At 46.3% G+C, this 17,069-nt stretch overlaps 1 protein-coding gene across 1 annotated transcript in view; it reads right to left on the bottom strand.

The window, feature by feature from the left end:
* VDAC2 (voltage dependent anion channel 2) overlaps positions 1-17,069 on the bottom strand; it is a 60,616-nt gene that overhangs the window by 35,379 nt on the left and 8,168 nt on the right. Inside the window, exon 3 of the mRNA XM_063958681.1 lies at positions 2,789-2,838. Coding sequence (XP_063814751.1) covers positions 2,789-2,838 — 50 coding nt within the window. The remainder of the gene's footprint in view (positions 1-2,788; positions 2,839-17,069) is intronic.

Genomic DNA, 17,069 nt, shown 5'->3' with positions numbered 1-17,069 from the left:
TGGACAAGTGGAATAGCCTCCCATCAGAGGTGGTAGAGGCTAAGACAGTAGAGCAATTTAAACATGCATGGGATAGACATAAGGATATCCTTACAAAGAAATAAGGATCAAATAAGGTTAGTGATAAAAAATAATATAAAAAAAATAAAAAAAATAAGGGGCAGACTAGATGGGCCAAGTGGTTCTTATCTGCCGACAAATTCTATGTTTCTATGTAACCCCTGGCGGAGAGAATTATATCTTCTCCTCAGGTCTTGAGACCTGTGATAGATGATATTTCCCATAAAATAAGTCTTTTCGCTGACGATATTCTGTTTTTACTTCAACCTACTTTATCGTTACCTCAGCTACATACCATATTGGATGATTATGCTGGGGTCTCCTATTACAAGCTTAACACATCTAAGAAGGAGGTTTTACCTTTTAATATTTCAGGGGATGCCCTTGAAGAGCTGAAAGAGGAATATAAATATTCCTGGCAAACTAAGTCGATGAAATACTTTGGTGTTCAGTTAGCCAGAGACAGTGATTTTATGGATTGTAACTATATTCCATTACTACGTGCATTTGAGACTGATTAAAGAATGGTTGCTCCATGAAGTTTCCTGGTTGGGTCATGTGGCGGCGGGCACTTTAGAATAACTCTTGCTATTGCCACAATAGTGGTCCACAGAAAAAATAAATAAATGGGATTACGTAACACAGAAAAAATCCTTTTATATCAGGGTTCCTATATACGGAAGACCCAAGTTGTTGGAGGCCAGATATTGAGGAGCATTGTTTCATAGTATTAAAAACAAGCATCTATATTGTAATTTGGATACATTAACTTTATACAGATAACGAGTGTTACAGTGAGCAAACAGAACAAGTGATGTACTGTGTTGCCTGTCCTTCCACACAACAGAAATATACGTATACTGAGAACACATCAAACATACATAAGGGGCGCTGTGCAGTTGCACATACACAGAAAAACAGACATCCCTTTCATTACAGATCACTGGGTCTCATAAAAAAAAAGTGTAACATTACCAACTAAATAAGGTCACGCTAAACAGGATGCATGTATTGCCGGGCAGTGTGAACGGTGGTCAAGAGAGAACCAATAATGCACATACACCACCTCTCATGCCATAACAAAAGTAATTTAATAATTTTATATGTCCCTTTATGAGAAATGGACACCTTTATCTCACATCCCCTCTGGGTATCTATCTGCTCCCAGATCTATCCGGAGTTCTGTTAGGGTATAGCAGCCCACTAAACAAAAAAAAGATGTGGTTCAGAGCAATCCAAGGCTCTCCCCTATCTACTTCACCACTATATCTGCTGCCTGAGAGGTGAGCAGAGTTCTTAATCTTTCATGCCTACGTATGATTACATGAATTGCTCACTGAACTCAAAAAGTGGATTTGCATTAAACAGTGGTTTCCAAACATAGTACTAAGTAGGTCACCTGTGGCCAAGCATGGACAATACTTAAAACCTGGAACATTAGTGCTCCTTAAGAATAGAGTTTGGCAACCACTGGCATAAGATCTCTAGATTCCACTCACAGTGACTACTGATCCAACTAACAAGAGAACCCAGGAAACAGGGCAGGTGGAAGCTCCCAGCCCTCTCATGCTCCCCAACATTCCTACTTAATTTTATGCCAGTCACTCAATGAAACAAACAAGTCTAAGGGGTCTATTCATGAAGCATTGAAAAGTGTGGAGAAGTGAGACCGTTTTTTTGAACTGAGGAAGCCACTGAGGTTATTGGAAGGCGGAGAAATGTGTTTTCAAAGAGACAGCCAGGAACGGTCATTTCAATACATCCTACCGTCCCATCGATAAGGAACCAGCTTGTGATGTGGTAATAAGCTCTCCAATATGTCTGCAGTACAGGAAAGACTTAAGGCGATCCGAGTGAGGTTATACAAGAGGGAACTCCAGATAATCTACATCCTGGGTAAAGCACCAGCAGAGGGAGCCTAATCACTGGATCGATACAAGCATTATATAATGTGGAGGAGACCTAATCGTAAATTCCACATGGTAACAACAAGTATATTTTCATTGGTGTGTGCACACATCTAAAATAGAAAACATTTGAAATTGGGACTTGTGATTATAAATAAAGCCTCAAATTATCCTGCATTTAAAATATTAAAGCTATGGGACATTACCAGATACCGGTCATATGTACTGGACCTAACCAATTAGCCTCAAAATTAATTATCAACATTCATGATGTCAAAAGTGGACATTTAGAAATATTCATGACATGTTAGACATTCCTAATCATTTAATACATGTGTTGAATTAAAATCTATGTGTGATGTGGTAAAAAGCCTCGTTAATGTAAATGTTTGAGTTCAAACTCTGAAGTATGTCTAATGTGTGTTGATTAATGTATTTTATTGTATGCTGCAGCCTTACATATTTTTCATAAATGAATATTCATTGAATAAATATAGGAAGTCTTTTTAATTGATAATAGTTTCGATTTATCTTCATTAAGTGGTTTAAGCAGCGCTCCGATTTTTTTTGTAGGGGGGTTATTTCCCTACAATTATTGTTTTATTGTCTATCATAAGGAACACAATTATCCTTATAATTTGGAGCAGCAGCCTCAGCCATTTATTAAATCTTCATTCTCAGTGGATACTGGCGCCTGATTGTATATACATATGCGTATGCACCCAGCAGTGTGTAGGCAACTGTATATATAATAATTTGTTCTTTGTGATTATGTATGGGATACAGCATTATTAATTATGTTGAGGGTAAAACAAACTTACCACTCCGCTTGCAGACTTAGTCTTCACATCGAGTTTCACCAGCCCAAAACCTGTGGGGGAAAAAAAGAAGGGATTTTAAACCTACTATTCTAATACCCATAACTACAATAAAATGTTACTATTGGTTAACAAAATAAAATAAACCTACTGTGCACTAAGGTTTACAGAAAGTCCTGGACAAGCCAGTACATAGATCAAGTGCATCTCACAACAGGTTCAGTATGGTATGCCGGCGGTCGGGCTCCCGGCGACCAGCATACCGGCGCCGGGAGCCCGACTGCCGGCTTACCGACAGTGTGGCGAGCGCAAATGAGCCCCTTGCGGGCTCGCTGCGCTCGCCACGCTACGGGCACGGTGGCGCGCGCCACGCTATTTTATTCTCCCTCCAGAGGGGTCGTGGACCCCCACGAGGGAGAATAAGTGTCAGTATGCCGGCTGTCGGGATTCCGGCGCCGGTATACTGTGCGCCGGGATCCCGTCAGTCGGCATACTGAAGACCACCCCTCACAACACTTTATTCAGTCCTTATAGGGCTTGGCTGTGTTATTACTTATCCTGTGTGCTGGCTTCCTGTATCGCCAGGATTTCATATAATACTGCAGGATTGCCTTAGTAGGGTGAAGCTACTGGCTGCTTTACTGAGCGCTATACAGCAAGAATGCCAATGACTAACTTCTCGTACCCATTAACACTGCAAATCATGACAGCAGCTCAGGAATACTATATTAAATATTCCAATTTAAATGCACTTATTTATAGTTAAAAAACCAACAGATGTGTGAACATACCCCTTTCTGCAAATCACTCCAAATAACTCAGTTTAGCAAGTCACAGACTTTCCTTATTTATTCATCTTGCCTTATTACATTTTCATCCATTATGACAGTTTCCTCCATTTTGCATCTTAGTTTGCTTATAGTGTACTATGTCAGATTTCCAAACGCCATGCTTGACCCCATGTGTTTAAATCAAATTGAGTGAGGTACTAATTAAGTAATCTGTGCTCAAACATGGATATTTTTAAAACCTGGAGTATAATGGCAGAGTTTGGGAACATCTGACATAGTACACCAGCGGTGGCCAACCTGTGGCTCTTGAGCCACATGTGGCTCTTTCTTTACTCAAATGTGGCTCCCAACACTCAAAGTCACGTGACCACAACAGATACAGAAACCGCTGCACTCCAGCCAGACACGCAGCAGCACTACAGGGACTGAAAACTGACAGAGCCAAATACTATAGGTGGCAAATAGAGGACACATAGGGGGAGCTGAAGTGTATTATGTGAATCTGGCTTTTTCAATTATTTTATGTGAAAGTGACTATTTCAATGTATTTTATTTTGGATCTGGCTTTAAAATGTATCTTATGCTGGATCTGGCTTTTTCAATGTATTTTATACCAGGGGTGTGTCCTAGCTGGCATAAAGCCACACCCCATTATTGCACACGCGCCTTCGGCTCGATGTCGGCTCTTTGACGTACGTAACAAGATTTTTTGGCTCTTTGTCTCTGCCTGCTTGGCCACCCCTGTAGTACACTATATGCAAACTAAGGGGCCATACAAGGGCAAGGAGTCGGGTGTGGTATTGAAAGTCGACAGTAACTAGGTTGACAATGTCTAGGTCGACCACTATTGGTCGACCGTAACTAGGTCGACAGGGTGTCTAGGTCGACAGGGTCTTTAGGTCGACATGTTCTAGGTCGACAGGTCAAAAGGTCGACATGAGTTTTTAATGTTATTTTGGTGTCGTTTTCTTCGTAGAGTGACCGGGAACCCCAAATAGTGCACCGCTTCGCTCGCCATGCTTCGGGCATGGTGCCATCGCTCCGCTACCGCTTCGCTCGGCACAGATTACCGTTCCAATCGTAGTCCACGTGGATCGTTAAGTATGAAAAGGTTCAAAAAAAGAAAAGAATTGTGAAAAACTCATGTCGACCTTTTGACCTGCCGACCTAGAACATGTCGACCTAAAGACCCTGTCGACCTAGAAACTGTCGACCAATAGTGGTCGACCTAGACATTGTCGACCTAGTTACTGTCGACTTTCAGTCCGGATCCCAAGGAGTCTGTCGAAGGCAATTAAGATGACTGAAGATATGGGTCACCCCTGTAATATTTTTTTTTTCCCTTTTACCATCGGGGAGACGTTATAGGTGTTTAAGAGGTTGTGCCACTAGGTTAAGGAATAGTTTCTTCCCTTCTGTGATTGTTAGCTTGAATTCTCAACTTTGCAAAATTTTATGTGATGTATTTTATCTGGTGTACATAATATGAGAACTGCATGTAATTTCACTATACATGTTTATTCTATAGTGACAATAATAAGATTTTAAACTTACCGGTAAATCTTTTTCTCCTAGTCCGTAGAGGATGCTGGGGACTCCTTAAAGACCATGGGGTATAGACTGGCTCCGCAGGAGACATGGGCACTATAAAGAACTTTAGAATGGGTGTGCACTGGCTCCTCCCTCTATGCCCCTCCTCCAGACCTCAGTTAGAGAAACTGTGCCCAGAGGAGACGGACAGTACGAGGAAAGGATTTTTGTTAATCTAAGGGCAAGATTCATACCAGCCCACACCATCCACACCGTATAACCTGGAATATACGAACCAGTTAACAGTATGAACAAAACAGTATCAGCCAACGACTGATCCCAACTGTAACATAACCCTTATGTAAGCAACAACTATATACAAGTCATGCAGAAATATGTCCGCACTGGGACGGGCGCCCAGCATCCTCTACGGAGTAGGAGAAAAAGATTTACCGGTAGCTTTAAAATCTTATTTTCTCATACGTCCTAGAGGATGCTGGGGACTCCGTAAGGACCATGGGGATTATACCAAAAGCTCCAGACCGGGCGGGAGAGTGCGGATGGCTCTGCAGCACCAATTGAGCAAACAGGAGTCCTCCTCAGCCAAGGTATCAAACTTGTAGAATTTAGCAAAAGTGTTTGACCCCGACCAAGTCGCCGCTCGGCAAAGTTGAAAAGCCGAAACGCCTCGGGCAGCCACCCAAGAAGAGCCCACCTTCCTAGTGGAATGGGCCTTTACCGAATTTGGTAACTGCAATCCAGCCGTAGAGTGAGCCTGCTGAATCGTGTTACAGATCCAGCGAGCAATAGTCTGCTTAGAAGCAGGAGCGCCAACTTTGTCGGCTGCATACAGGACAAACAGCGCCTCTGTTTTCCTAATCCAAGCCGTCCTGGCTACATAAATTTTCAAGGCCCTGACTACATCAAGGGACATGGAATCCTCCAAGTCTCCCGTAGCCACAGGCACTACAATAGGTTGGTTCATATGAAACAAATGACACCACCTTAGGTAAAAATTGAGAACAAGTCCTCAACTCTGCTCTATCCACATGGAAAATGAGATAGGGGCTCTTATGAGACAAAGCCGCCAATTCGGACACCCGCCTTGCAGATGCCAAGGCCAACAACATGACCACCTTCCAAGTGAGAAATTTTAATTCAACAGTTTGAAGAGGTTCAAACCAGTGAGATTTTAGGAACTGTAACACCACGTTAAGGTCCCATGGTGCCACTGGGGGCACAAAAAGAGACTGGATGTGTAGCACTCCCTTTACAAAAGTCTGGACTTCTGGGAGAGAAGCCAATTCCTTCTGGAAGAATATAGATAGGGCCGAAATCTGTACCTTTATGGAGCCTAACTTTAGGCCCATATCCACTCCTGTCTGTAGAAAGTGGAGAAAACGGCCCAGGTGGAAATCTTCCGTAGGAGCATTCTTGACTTTACACCAAGATACATATTTCCTCCAGATACGGTGATAATGTTTCGCCGTCACCTCCTTCCTAGCCTTTATCAGAGTAGGGATGACTTCCTCTGGAATACCTTTCCCAGCTAGGATTCGGCGTTCATCCGCCATGCCGTCCAACGTAACCGCGGTAAGTCTTGGAACACGCAGGGCCCCTGCTGCAACAGGTCCTCCCTCAGAGGAAGAGGCCATGGATCTTCTGTGAGCATCTCCTGAAGATCTGAATACCAGGCCCTTCGAGGCCAATCTGGAACAAGAATTGTCTGCACTCTTTTTCGTCTTCTCAATATTTTTGAGATGAGAGGAAGAGGAGGGAACACATAGACCGAGTGAAACACCCATGGTGTCACCAGGGCGTCCACCTCCACTGCCTGAGGGTCCCTTGACCTGGCACAATACCTCCGAAGCTTCTTGTTGAGGCGTGACGCCATCATGTCTATTTGAGGAAGTCCCCAAAGACTTGTTATCTCTGCAAAAACTTCTTGATGAAGACCCCACTCTCCTGGATGGAGATCGTGTCTGCTGAGGAAGTCTGCTTCCCAGTTGTCCACTCCCGGAATGAATACCGTTGACAGAGCGCTTACGTGATTTTCTGCCCAGCGTAGAATCCTGGTGGCTTCCGCCATTGCCACTCTGCTCCTTGCCTTGCCTTGTCGGTTTACATGAGCCACGGCTGCGACGTTGTCTGATTGAATCAGAACCGGTAGGTCGCGAAGAAGATTCTCCGCTTGTCATAGGCCGTTGTATATGGCCCTTAATTCCAGTATGTTGATGTGTAGACAAGCCTCCTGGCTTGACAATAGTCCCTGAAAATTTCTTCCTTGTGTGACTGCTCCCCATCCTCGGAGGCTCGCGTCCGTGGTCATCAGCACCCAGTCTTGAATGCCGAACCTGCGACCCTCTAGAACAGGCATTCCCAACCACGGTCCTCAAGGCACACCAACAGTGCAGGTTTTAGTGATATCCAGGCTGCAGCACAGGTGGTTAAATCAAAATAACTGAGCTACTAATTAAGTCACTTGTGTGGAAGCCTGGATATCACAAAAACCTGTACTGTTAGTGTGCCTTGAGGACCGTGGTTGGGAATGCCTGCTCTAGAAGGTGAGCACTCTGCAGCCACCACAGGAGAGACACCCTGGCCCTGGGGGACAGGGTTATTTTCTGATGTATTTGAAGATGGGACCCGGACCACTTGCCCAGAAGGTCCCACTGAAAGGTCCTCGCATGAAACCTGCCGAAGGGGATGGCTTCGTAGGTCGCCACCATTTTCCCCAGTACTCGAGTGCATTGATAGACTGACACTCTTTTCGGTTTTAACAGGTCTCTGACGATGTTCTGGAGTTCCTGGGCTTTTTCCATCGGGAGAAAAACACTCTTTTGTTCTGTGTACAGAATCATGCCTAAGAAAGACAGTCGAGTCGTTGGAACAAACTGTGACTTTGGTAGATTTAGAATCCAGCCATGCTGCTGCAGCACTCTCAGGGAGAGCGACACGCTTTTCTGCAATTGTTCCTTTGATCTCGCTTTTATCAGGAGATCGTCCAAGTACAGGATAATTGTGACTCCTTTTCTGCGCAGGAGCACCATCATTTCCGCCATTACCTTGGTGAAAACCCTCGGGGCCGTGGAAAGCCCAAACGGCAACGTCTGAAACTGGGAATGACAGTCCTGTACAGCGAATCTCAGGTATGCCTGATGAGGAGGATATATGGGGACGTGAAGGTATGCATCCTTTATGTCCAGTGACACCATAAAATTCCCCCCCTTCCAGGTTGGAGATAACTGCCCTGAGCGATTCCATCTTTAACCTTTTCAAGTACAGGTTTAGGGATTTTAAAATTTAGAATGGGCCTGACCGAGCCATCCGGTTTCGGGACCACAAATAGGGTTGAATAGTACCCTTTTTCCTGTTGTATTAGGGGAACCTTGATAATCACCTGCTGTTGACACAGCTTTTGAATTGCAGCTAAAACTATCTCCCTCTCTGGGGGAGAAGCTGGTAAAGCAGATTTGAAGAATCGGCGAGGAGGCACGTCTTCGAATTCCAGCTTGTAGCCTTGGGATACAATTTCCATCGCCCAAGGATCCACGTCCGACTGAACCCAGACGTGGCTGAAGAGTCGAAGACGTGCCCCCACCGGCGCGGACTGCCTCAGTGGAGCCCCAGCGTCATGCGGTGGATTTAGTAGAAGCCGGGGAGGACTTCTGCTCCTGGGAACTAGCCGTAGCAGGCATTCTTTTCCCTCTACCCTTACCTCTGGCGAGGAAGGAAGAGCCCCAACCTCTTCTGGACTTATGCGACCAAAAGGACTGCATCTGATACTGTGGTGTTTTCTTTTGCTATGGGTGAACATAAGGCAAAAAAGTAGATTTATCAGCGGTAGCTGTGGAAACCAGGTCCGTGAGACCTTCCCCAAATAAAACCTCCCCCTTGTAAGGCAAAACTTCCATATGCCTCTTTGAGTCGACATCACCCGTACATTGGCGGGTCCACAGTGCTCGCCTAGCAGAAATCGCCATGGTGTTGGCTCTCGACCCTAGCAGCCCAACGTCTCTCATATATAAGACTGCGTCTTTGATGTGACCTAAGGTCAATAAAATGGTATCCCTATCTAGGGTATCAATATCAGCTGACAAGGTATCTGTCCAAGCTGCTACCGCGCTACTAACCCAAGCCGATGCTATTGCCGGTCTGAGTAAAGCACCCGTATGTGTAAATATTGATTTTAAAGTCGTTTCCTGTCTGCGATCAGCAGGATCCTTGAGGGCTGCCATGTCTGGAGATGGTAGCACCACCTTCTTGGATAAGCGCGTTAAAGCATTGTCCACCCTGGGCGATGATTCCCACCGTACCCTGTCCTGTGCAGGGAAGGGATACGCCATAAGAATTCTTTTGGGAATCTGCAGCTTCTTGTCTGGAGTTTCCCAAACCTTTTCAAATAACACATTCAGCTCATGAGATGGGGGAAAGGTTACCTCAGGTTTCTTTTCCTTAAACATGTGTACCCTCGTGTCAGGGACAGAGGGGTCATCTGTGATATACAAAACATCTTTTATCGCAATAATCATATAATGAATACTTTTGGCCACCCTTGGGTGTAACCTTGCATCATCGTAGTCGACACTGGAGTCAGAATCCGTGTCAGTATCAGTGTCTGCTATTTGGGATAGGGGACGTTTTTGAGACCCTGAAGGGCCCTGTGACACCGTTAAAGCCATTGATTGACTCCCTGTATTATCCCTGGACTCTGCTTTGTCTAATCTCTTATGTAATAAAGCCACATTTGCATTTAAAACATTCCACATGTCCAACCAATCAGGTGTCGGCGTTGCCGACGGAGACACCACAGTCATCTGCTCCACCTCCTCCTTAGATGAGCCTTCCGCTTCAGACATGCCGACACACGCGTACCGACACCCCCACACACACAGGGATATATTTATATGGAGACAGTTCCCCAATAAGGCCCTTTGGAGAGACAGAGAGAGAGTATGCCAGCACACACCCAGCGCCAACTGACCCTGGAAACAAGATTCTCAGATAAACAGCGCTTTTATATAATTATATGTATATCTATACACTCACTACGCCTTACAAGTGTCCCCCCCCCCCCCCCCTCTTTTTTGCCCTGTGTCACCGTGTTCAGCAGGGGAGAGTCCGGGGAGCCAGCTTCTCTGCAGTGTGCTGTTGAGAAAATGGCGCTGGTTAGTGCTGTGGGATCAAGCTCCGCCCCCTCAGCGGCGGGCTTCGGTCCCGCTCAATTTTTCAATACTGGCGGGGGATTTTAATATATATTGCCTCCGCAGCCTATATATGCCTGTTAGCCAGTCCTAGAGGTTTATTATTGCTGCCCAGGGCGCCCCCCCTGCGCCCTGCACCCATCAGTGCCTGCCGTGTGTGTTGTGTGTGGGAGCAATGGCGCGCAGCGTTACCTCAGAGAAGATCTGAAGTCTTCTGCCGCCTTTGAAGTCTTCTTTCTTCTTATACTCACCCGGCTTCTATCTTCCGGCTCTGTGAGGAGGACGGCGGCGGCGCGGCTCCGGGACGAGCGGCGAGGGCGAGACCTGCGTTCCGACCCTCTGGAGCTAATGGTGTCCAGTAGCCTAAGAAGCAGAGCCTATCATTTAAGTAGGTCGGCTTCTCTCTCCTCAGTCCCACGATGCAGGGACAAAACAAAAATTGGATAAACTTATGCGCCCAACATTTGATAGGAAATAAACAGATACTTATTCATAAGAGAGTTCTCAAGTCGCAATATCAAAACTGACGGTTCTTCTACGTCTTTCCTTTAAGTTGGAAGATCCAAGTCTTTTCCTCCAAACGTGAAAACCGTAGAAGGCAATGGAGGGGGGATAAAAAAGCAAAGAAAAATCCAATGTGTAATACAGTCTCTTTTACTGATCAGAGATATAAAACAGTTCTGAAGGGATAGGGTCCTTTGAAGTGAATTCCCACTCTGTGTGCGATCTGTATTAGAGGACCACCCAAATCAACGTGATGGTATATGTTATGCTCACTTTGTGGCTTACATAAAGCAAGTGTTCTCATGCACATAAAGGTATCTTTTTCTTTATATATTACTTCTCCCAGTTAATTCCCATATGGTGCTCAAATGGTCAGTTAGAAGGTCCGCTTACACGTTGCTTACTTGTAACGAGTAGATGTAATCATATAAAGGTATCTTTTAGTTATATTTCTCCAGAAGGAATGGTATTTTCATAGACTTCCCTCCAATGGATATTCAATATAACATGCAAAATAAATATGCAAATATCTTGTGTAGACAATTCTTATCTCTATATTACTGCGTAAGGGTGGGATGTTGTTTCACCTCTCCCACTTGATGAATAATAAGAATTTACTTACCGATAATTCTATTTCTCATAGTCCGTAGTGGATGCTGGGGACTCCGTAAGGACCATGTGGAATAGCGGCTCCGCAGGAGACTGGGCACATCTAAAGAAAGCTTTAGGACTATCTGGTGTGCACTGGCTCCTCCCCCTATGACCCTCCTCCAAGCCTCAGTTAGGATACTGTGCCCGGACGAGCGTACACAATAAGGAAGGATTTTGAATCCCGGGTAAGACTCATACCAGCCACACCAATCACACCGTATAACCTGTGATCTGAACCCAGTTAACAGCATGATAACAGAGGAGCCTCTGAAAGATGGCTCACAACAATAATAACCCGATTTTTGTAACAATAACTATGTACAAGTATTGCAGACAATCCGCACTTGGGATGGGCGCCCAGCATCCACTACGGACTATGAGAAATAGAATTATCGGTAAGTAAATTCTTATTTTCTCTAACGTCCTAAGTGGATGCTGGGGACTCCGCAAGGACCATGGGGATTATACCAAAGCTCCCAAACGGGCGGGAGAGTGCGGATGACTCTGCAGCACCAAATGAGAGAACTCCAGGTCCTCCTCAGCCAGGATATCAACTTTGTAGAATTTTACAAACGTATTTGCTCCTGACCAAGTAGCTGCTCGGCAAAGTTGTAAAGCCGAGACCCCTCGGGCAGCCGCCCAAGATGAGCCCACCTTCCTTGTGGAGTGGGCATTTACAGATTTTTGGCTGTGGCAGGCCTGCCACAGAATGTGCAAGCTGAATTGTACTACAAATCCAACGAGCAATAGTCTGCTTAGAAGCAGGAGCACCCAGCTTGTTGGGTGCATACAGGATAAACAGCGAGTCAGATTTCCTGACTCCAGCCGTCCTGGAAACATATTTTCAGGGCACTGACAACGTCTAGCAACTTGGAGGCTTCCAAGTCCCTAGTAGCCGCAGGCACCACCAATAGGTTGGTTCAGGTGAAACGCTGAAACCACCTTGGGGAGAAACTGAGGACGAGTCCTCAATTCCGCCCTGTCCGAATGGAAAATCAGATAAGGGCTTTTTCAGGATAAAGCCACCCATTCTGACACGCGCCTGGCCCAGGCCAGGGCAAACAGCATGACCACTTTTCATGTGAGATATTTTAACTCCACAGATTTAAGTGGTTCAAACCAATGTGACTTCTGGAACCCCAAACTACATTGAGATCCCAAAGTGCCACTGGAGGCACAAAAGGAGGCTGTATATGCAGTACCCCTTTTACAAACGTCTGAACTTCAGGGACTGAAGCTAGTTCTTTTTTGGAAGAAAATTGACAGGGCCGAAATTTGAACCTTAATGGACCCCAATTTCAGGCCCATAGACACTCCTGTTTGCAGGAAATGTAGGAATCGACCCAGTTGAATTTCCTCCGTCGGGCCTTACTGGCCTCGCACCACGCAACATATTTTCGCCAATTGCGGTGATAATGTTTTTGCTGTTACATCCTTCCTGGCTTTGATCAGGATAGGGATAGGGATGACTTCATCTGGAATGCCTTTTTTCCTTCAGGATCCGGCGTTCAACCGCCATGCCGTCAAACGCAGCCGCGGTAAGTCTTGAAACAGACAGGGTCCTTGCTGGAGCAGGTCCCTTCTTAGAGGTAGAGGCCACGGATCTTCCGTGAGCATCTCTTGAAGTTCCGGTTACCAAGTTCTTCTTGGCCAATCCGGAACCACGAATATAGAGCTTACTCCTCTCCATCTTATCAATCTCAGTACCTTGGGTATGAGAGGCAGAGGAGGGAACACATACCCTGACTGGTACACCCACGGTGTTACCAGAGCGTCTACAGCTTATTGCCTGAGGGTCCCTGGACCTGGCGCAATACCTGTCGAGTTTTTAATCATGTGGAAGACTTCTGGGTGAAGTCCCCACTCTCCCGGGTGAAGGTCGTGCTGAGGAAGTCTGCTTCCCAGTTGTCCACTCCCGGAATGAATACTGCTGACAGTGCTATCACCTGATTTTCCGTCCAGCGAAGAATCCTTGCAGCTTCTGCCATTGCCCTCCTGCTTCTTGTGCCACCCTGTCTGTTTACGTGGGTGACTGCCGTGATGTTGTCCGACTGGATCAACACCGGCTGACCTTGAAGCAGAGGTCTTGCTAAGCTTAGAGCATTGTAAATGTCCCTTAGCTTCAGGATATTTATGTGAAGTGATGTCTCCAGGCTTGACCATAAGCCCTGGATATTCCTTCCCTGTGTGACTGCTCCCCAGCCTCGCAGGCTGGCATCCGTGGTCACCAGGACCCAGTCCTGAATGCCTAATCTGCGGCCCTCTAGAAGATGAGCACTCTGCAACCACCACAGGAGGGACACCCTTGTCCTTGGTGACAGGGTTATCCGCTGATGCATCTGAAGATGCGACCCGGACCATTTGTCCAGTAGGTTCCACTGGAAAGTCTTGCGTGGAATTTGCCGAATGGGATTGCTTCGTAGGAAGCCACCATTTTTACCCAGAACCCTTGTGCATTGATGCACTGAGACTTGGTTCGGTTTTAGGAGGTTCCTGACTAGCTCGGATAACTCCCTGGCTTTCTCCTCCGGGAGAAACACCTTCTTTCTGGACTGTGTCCAGGATCATCCCTAGGAACAGAAGACAAGTCGTCGGAACCAGCTGCGATTTTAGAATATTGAAAATCCAATCGTGCTGCCGCAACACTACCTGAGATAGTGTCCAACTGTTCCCTGGATCTTACCCTTATCAGGGAATCGTCCAAGTAAAGGATAACTATAATTCCCTTCCTTCGAAGGAATATCATCATTTCGGTCATTACCTCAGTAAAGACCCGGGGTGCCGTGGACCATCCCTACGGCAGCATCTGAACTGATAGTTCTGTACCATAACCTGAGATACCCTTGGTGAGAAGGGTAAATTTTGACATGAAGGTAAGCATCCTTGATGTCCCGAGACATCATGTAGTCCCCTTCTTCCAGGTTTGCAATCACTGCTCTGAGTGACTCAATTTTGAATTTGAACCTCTGTATGTAAGTGTTCAAAGATTTTAGATTTTAAAATCGGTCTCACCGAGCCGTCTGGCTTCGGTACCACAATAGTGTGGAATAATACCCCGTTCCCTGTTGCAGGAGGGGTACCTTAATTATCACCTGCTGGGAATACAGCTTGTGAATGGCTTCCAAACCTGCCTCCCTGTCAGCGGGAGACGTCGGTAAAACAGACTCTTTTGGAAACGGCGAGGGGAATACGTCTCGAATTCCAATTTGTACCCCTGAAATATTACCTGAAGGATCCAGGGGTCTACTTGCGAGTGAGCCCACTGAAATTCACTGAGAACGGGCCCCCACCATGCCTGAACTTGTAAAGCCCTAGCGTCATACTGAGGGCTTGGCAGAGGCGGAAAAGGGTTTCTGTTCCTGGGAACTGGCTGATCTCTGCAGCCATTTTCCTCCCCCTCTGTCACGAGCAGAAAAGAGGAACCCTTTTGTCCGCTTGCCAACCAGGACTGCGCCTGATAATACGGCGTCTTATTTTGAGAGGCGACCTAGGGTACATCCCCTTTTTTAAGGCAATACTTCCAAATGCCGTTTGGAATCCCTGACCACTTTACTGGTAGAATACAACGCACTTATACTTGATGCCAGTCGGCAAATATTCCGCTGTGCATCATGCATATATAGAAATGCATCTTTTAATTGCTCTATAGGCAATAATATACTGTCCTTATCTAGGATATCAATATTTCCAGTCAGGGAATCCGACCACGCCAACCCAGCACTGCACATCCAGGCTGAGGCGATTGCTGGTCGCAGTATAACACCAGTATGTGTGTAAATACATTTTAGGATACCCTCCTGCTTTTTATCAGCAGGATCCTTAAGGGCGGCCATCTCAAGAGAGGGTAGAGCCCTTGTTCTTACAAGCGTGTGAGCGCCTTATCCCCTGTAGGGGGTGTTTCCCAACGCACCCTAACCTCTGGCGGGAAAAGGTATACTGCCAATAACTTTTTAGAATTATCAATTGTCATCGGGGGGAAACCCACGCATCATCACACACCTCATTTTATTTTTCAGATTCAGGAAAACTACAGGAAGTTTTTCCTCACCAAACATAATACCCCTTTTTTTGGTGGTATTCATATTATCAGAAAAGTGTAAACATTTTCCATTGCATCAATCATGCAATGTGTGGCCCTATTGGAAATCACGGTTGTCTCTTCACCGTCGACACAGGAGTCAGTATCCGTGTCAGCGTCTGTATCTGAGGTAACGGGCGCTTTAGAGCCCCTGTATGAGACTTCTGGACATGCACAAGCTGAGTAGCCGGCTGTCTCATGTCAACCACTGTCTTTTATACAAAGCTGACACTGTCACGCAATTTCAACAGTACATCCACTCAGGTGTCGACCCCCTAGGGGGTGACGACACTATTACAGACACTCTACTCCGTCTCGTACCGACACACAGCACACACACAGGGAATGCTCTGATAGAGGACAGGACCCCACTAGCCCTTTGGGGAGACAGAGGGAGAGTTTGCCAGCACACACCAGAGCGCTATATTTATATATATATATATATATATATATATATACTCTACTCCGTCTCCACATCATTTTTCTCCTCATACATGTCGACACAAACGTACCGACACACAGGGAATGCTCTGATAGAGGACAAAGCTGACACTGTCACGCAATTTCAACAGTACATCCACTCAGGTGTCGACCCCCTAGGGGGTGACGACACTATTACAGACACTCTACTCCGTCTCGTACCGACACACAGCACACACACAGGGAATGCTCTGATAGAGGACAGGACCCACTAGCCCTTTGGGGAGACAGAGGGAGAGTTTGCCAGCACACACCAGAGCGCTAGCTATATATATATATATATATATACATACAGGGATAACCTTATATAAGTGTTTTTCCCTTTATAGCTGCTGTATTGTTTATACTGCGCCTAATTTGTGCCCCCCTCTCTTTTTTAACCCCTTTCTGTAGTGTAGTGACTGCAGGGGAGAGCCAGGGAGCTTCCCTCCAACTGAGCTGTGAGGGAAAATGGCGCCAGTGTGCTGAGGAGATAGGCTCCGCCCCTTTCTCGGCGTCCTTATCATCCGTTTTTCTGTATGTTTTGGCAGGGGTTAAATGCATCCATATAGCCCAGGAGTTATATGTGATGCATTTATTTTAGCCATATAAGGTTTTTATCGATTTATTGCGTCTCAGGGCGCTGCCCCCCCAGCGCCCTGCACCCTCAGTGACCGGAGTGTGAAGTGTGCTGAGAGCAATGGCGCACAGCTGCGGTGCTGTGCGCTACCTTATCTGAAGACAGGATCGTCTTCTGCCGCCGATTTCACCGGACCTCTTCGCTCTTCTGGCTCTGTAAGGGGGCCGGCGGCGCGGCTCCGGGACCCATCCAGGCTGAACCTGTGATCGTCCCTCTGGAGCTAATGTCCAGTAGCCTAAGAAACCCGATCCACTCTGCACGCAGGTGAGTCAGTTTCTTCTCCCCTTAGTCCCACGATGCAGTGAGCCTGTTGCCAGCAGGTCTCACTGAAAATAATAAACCTAAACTAAAACTTTCACAAAGAGCTCAGGAGAGCCCCTAGTGTGCACCCTTCTCGTCGGGCACAGAAATCTAACTGAGGCTTGGA

This window comes from Pseudophryne corroboree, chromosome 3, assembly GCF_028390025.1.
Source record: "Pseudophryne corroboree isolate aPseCor3 chromosome 3, aPseCor3.hap2, whole genome shotgun sequence".
Taxonomy (NCBI): Eukaryota; Metazoa; Chordata; class Amphibia; order Anura; family Myobatrachidae; genus Pseudophryne; species Pseudophryne corroboree.
Note: the sequence above shows the minus strand (reverse complement) of the source record. Positions and strands in the feature narration are given on the sequence as shown.